The sequence below is a fragment of the Pygoscelis adeliae genome, unplaced genomic scaffold, assembly GCF_000699105.1.
Source record: "Pygoscelis adeliae isolate BGI_AS28 unplaced genomic scaffold, ASM69910v1 Scaffold1584, whole genome shotgun sequence".
NCBI lineage: Eukaryota > Metazoa > Chordata > Aves > Sphenisciformes > Spheniscidae > Pygoscelis > Pygoscelis adeliae.
This window is the reverse complement of record NW_008824708.1, coordinates 6,123-7,446: the sequence shown is the minus strand read 5'-3', so window position 1 is coordinate 7,446 and position 1,324 is coordinate 6,123. Positions and strand designations below refer to the sequence as shown.

Below are 1,324 nucleotides of genomic sequence, written 5' to 3'. Positions count from 1 at the left end.
AAGTACCAGGAGGGCAGGCAGCGGGACACTGCAGCTTCCCCCAGTGCTGTCCCCGTAGCACCGGCAGCCCCCCACCATGCACACCCACGTCTCAGACTTCCCCCCACCGGGAAAACCATCAAGCCTTTAAATTGAGGCTCAAGGACCCTCCGAGGTTCCTTAAGCTGCTGGATTTTGACCCACCAGGTCACGAGAGGGAGAGGGCACAGCCGGGGGCACCCATCAGTGCCGACACCGGCTCCTGGCTGGTGGTTCGCCAGAGCTCTGATGCTCCTGGGGACGTTCGTCCCCCAGCTGCAGTGCCTGGGGGTGAGCAAAGCCCCTTGCAGCAGGACAAGGACAGGCAGCGCTCCCCGGACTGCCGGAGATGCCCAACGGGGCGTGCGAGGGCAGTGGAGACGGGGATGGAGAAGGGTCGGGGACGGTACCAACCTTCTTCTTCTCGGAGAGGTCATTCCACATGCGGGCCAGGAGCCGGGTCAGCTCGCTCTCCGACAACTCCGGCCGCTCCTCCTGCAGCTGCTTCCGCTTCTCCTCCGAGAAGATGAACATGGCGGAGATGGGCCGTTTGGGCTTCTCCGAGCTGGCCTGCGGGAGGGACACGGGGCCGTGGGTGGGGGCGAGCACACAGAGGGACCTGCCTCCCACTGGCAGCCTCCAGCCCCAGGAAAAACCATGATGAAGGAACCAAGGAACGAAGCCCTCAAAGCACCCCGAGATGCCAGCAACCCCATCCCATGCCTCTGGCACGCGCTGCCCCATCTCCAGTTGCCGCTCTCACCTTGCCGGTCTCTGGTGAGGACTTTTTGGATGCAGGACTCGTCGCCCCTTTCCGGTTGCTGCCCAGCATCTTCTCTTCGCCTAGCACCCGCTGCTGCTCCTCCTCGGGCAGGCTCTGGGTGACACAGGAGGAGAGACACGGTTAGACAGCCCGACGCTAACGAGGTTTTGATGCGATCAGGGAACACTGGGGAGGGGGAACTAATGCACTCGGTTGTCCTGATCCAAAAGCCACCCCCAGCCAGGGCCAACATCGGGCACTGCAAGCCTGGGTGCGCAGCCTGGGGGTCCTCGTGCCTGTGTCGCCCCCGCCTCGCTGGGCAATGTCCCTCTTCCCCAGCTCTGTCCCCTCCCCCGCTCTCCGCGAAGGCAGGGTGGGCAGGTGCCCGGATCCGGGCGCATCCCTGGGTTTTCCACCCCCTGCCCTCGCAGAGGCAGCCGGGGCCACGTCACGTCCGCCCGGGGACCCAGCACGATGCTGGGACGGCCTCGGTGCAGCTCCCCCCGCCTACGCCCTGGCTGAAGGAAGGAAGCGAGAGACTCG

General features: G+C 65.3%; 1 protein-coding gene across 1 annotated transcript in view; it reads right to left on the bottom strand.

Moving 5' to 3' along the window:
- Positions 1 to 432: 432 nt before the first annotated feature.
- LOC103916218 (nucleolar transcription factor 1-like) overlaps positions 433 to 1,324 on the bottom strand; it is a gene marked incomplete at both ends in the record, with an annotated part of 6,318 nt that continues 5,426 nt past the window's right edge. The window contains 2 exons of the mRNA XM_009323178.1: positions 433 to 588; positions 782 to 895. Coding sequence (XP_009321453.1) covers positions 433 to 588; positions 782 to 895 — 270 coding nt within the window. The remainder of the gene's footprint in view (positions 589 to 781; positions 896 to 1,324) is intronic.